The sequence below is a fragment of the Thalassophryne amazonica genome, chromosome 21 (genome assembly GCF_902500255.1).
Source record: "Thalassophryne amazonica chromosome 21, fThaAma1.1, whole genome shotgun sequence".
NCBI classification, from domain to species: domain Eukaryota; kingdom Metazoa; phylum Chordata; class Actinopteri; order Batrachoidiformes; family Batrachoididae; genus Thalassophryne; species Thalassophryne amazonica.
Genome location: NC_047123.1, coordinates 37,268,603 through 37,271,208, shown reverse-complemented (window position 1 = coordinate 37,271,208; position 2,606 = coordinate 37,268,603). Strand labels below are relative to the sequence as shown.

Here is a 2,606-nt window from a genome sequence, read left to right as displayed (position 1 = left end):
ACAGCATCATTTTGTCAAAGCTTTATCACTGCAGAAATTGGAGAAGATCTGAAGGAATGCTGGCTTCTTGTTTTATTGTCATTTTTGTAATCTTTTGGGTATCAACAGTCTGCAAGTTTCCATGAACCTCCAGAGTGCATGAAGTGAAGTAGCAAATTGAACAAAGACTTAATGGAAATGCTGTTTTTTTGGGGGGGGGGGGGTCCTATATCTCAAAACTGTTTTTACAGTTTTGTTTGATGGTTTTTATTTGTTTTTACCTGACATAAAGAAAACATAACATGACATTCTAAAATACATGGTGCAGTCCATGTGAATGAAATATAACATCAGGAGCTTGTTAAACCTGATAAGATTGTCTTTGAAAAGATGAGATGGCCATATTTAGCGGGATTTTGCCTTCGGATGCCATGACTGTTGGAATTACAGTTCTACATTTCTTGTGAGAGCCTCGCTTAGATAGCAGCTTTTGCAAGAAGACAAAAACCCAGCAGTTACATTCTGTGAGTTAATGAAAATGCTGTCATTTTGCAATAGTGTTTTGTTGACATTCTGAAAATATCACTTAGCTTTGATGCCGATCCCTCATGGGAATCCAGTTTGTGATAAGACTCTGATAAATTGACACAGTTTGAATGGTCAAATTCTGAAAGTTACAGATTTTGTCAGGTCCTCCAACCCTACCTTTTGGACTTAGAAATGGGGGCTTTCCGCCCTTTTCGACGATCTGGAATGACTGTTGGTGGAGCATGCTGCCCCCCTTTATATTCATGTTGATAGAATTAAGGAGCCGGTATTTTGCACTGTACAAGTGATTAAAGCTCTCGTGGGTGAGTGCAGCATCCCCTGTCAGAAGATCCTGGCTACGCCCCTGGTACTAGCCCCTTTACTATAAACAATCTGGGTCATGCTGCCCCTTGGGGTGGGGGTGGGCATGGTGGTATTTTTGGGAGAAGGTAAGAGTAGAATTTCAAAGGATTTTCTGGGATTTTATTCACGCAATAGTTCTTTGCTACCAAACGCCTCCACAAATGCAAACACTCAACCTCCTTGAACTTAATGTTAGATCACCCCCCACCCCCCAAGAAAACCCTCTGAGATCTTTTCAGGTGGTGGGTTTGGTTTGTGGCTGGATGATGTGATTTGTGAGCGTCGGGGGGCTACAGCTCACACCCTGCAGCATCTGAAGCGGATGAGTTTGTGGAAAGCTTGTTTGAAGTCCTCGTTGGACATGGTGTAGATGATTGGGTTGATTAAGGAGTTGAGGTAACCTAACCAGGTGAAAATGTCAAATAGCTCCGGGTGGAAGCAGGTCTCACAGAGAGGCACTAGCAGGGTGTAAATGAAAAATGGAAGCCAGCATATGATGTAGGCTCCGAGGATTATTCCCAAAGTTTTGGTGGCTTTCCTCTCCCTGGCGGCGGAAATGCGCTTCTTTTCCAGCAGCGAGTCGGACACAGTGACTTTGATTTGGCTCACGTTCGAGGTAGTGTCACAGGAGGAGGTGCCGTTCGTCCCGTAGTTCAGGGAGGTGGTGGACGCCACCGAGCCGGGCGAGTTGGTGATGAGGTGCGCGGAGGTGAGCCTCTTTCCCGGCTTGTTGCGTGACTGTTTCAGGATGCGTTTGCGCGCCTCCACGTAAATCCTCCCGTAGAGCGCGATCAGCAGCAGCGTGGGGATGTAGAACGCGCCGAACGTGGAGTAGATGGTGTAGAAAATGTGGTCAGTGTTGACGTTGCAGGTCGTCACCTCCTCGGCTTTCACCTGCCGCCAGAAGAACGGCGGCAGGGAGATGGAGATGGCGATCACCCAGGCGGTGGCGATCATCCCGGCCGCGCGCCTCGGCGTGCGCTTTTTGGAGTACTCCACCGCGTCCGTGATGGCCCAGTAGCGATCCAGCGCAATTACGCACAGGTGCAGGATGGACGCGGTGCAGCACGTTATGTCCGACGAGAGCCAGATGTCGCAAATGACCTGGCCGAGCGTCCACGTCTGACTCACCGTGTACAGCGCGCTGATGGGCATCACCAGGATGGACACCAGCAGGTCCGTGACGGCCAGGGACGCGATTAGAAAGTTTGCCGGCGTGTGCAGTTTTCTGGACTGGTAAATGGTGGCGATAACGAACGCGTTAGAAAGCGTGGTGGCAAAAGTTATCAGCGCTAATGTCACCGCCAGACCGGCCTGGAACGCCATGTGTGCGTCTTTGGGCTCCGCTCCGGACGTGTCGTTGGCGGAGACGTTCATCAGCTCTCCGTAGGTGACCGGCGTCGGTTTGAGCTGACTGACGTTCTCCATCCCTCCGCCTGCGCGCCTCACGCGCACCCTGCATGGAGCTGGAAGCGCAGCGTGGACATCAGCGTGGACAAGCGCTCACACACTCGTCCGTGACGCGCGTGTGCCGCCTGAACAGAAGCTGTTCCATCTCAGCCGAGCTTTCAGCGCGCCTTTCTCCCTCCTCTTCCTCATCGTCTTCACTTCACCAGCACCCATAATCCCCCCCCAAAAAAAAAACCCTGTTGACGCACAAAACTCCATCATCCATCCATCTTCTCTCTGTCACATTTTCCACATTTGATCAGTTTCCAGCGTTTAAAAAAACATTA

General features: G+C 50.0%; 1 protein-coding gene across 1 annotated transcript; it reads right to left on the bottom strand.

Moving 5' to 3' along the window:
- Window positions 1-470: 470 nt before the first annotated feature.
- LOC117502979 (5-hydroxytryptamine receptor 1B-like) lies at window positions 471-2,371 on the bottom strand. The gene has a single exon (XM_034162128.1). The coding sequence runs from the start codon at window positions 2,296-2,298 to the stop codon at window positions 1,168-1,170; it is 1,131 nt and encodes a 376-aa protein (XP_034018019.1). The 5' UTR covers window positions 2,299-2,371; the 3' UTR covers window positions 471-1,167.
- Between the last annotated feature and the right edge of the window lie 235 nt (window positions 2,372-2,606).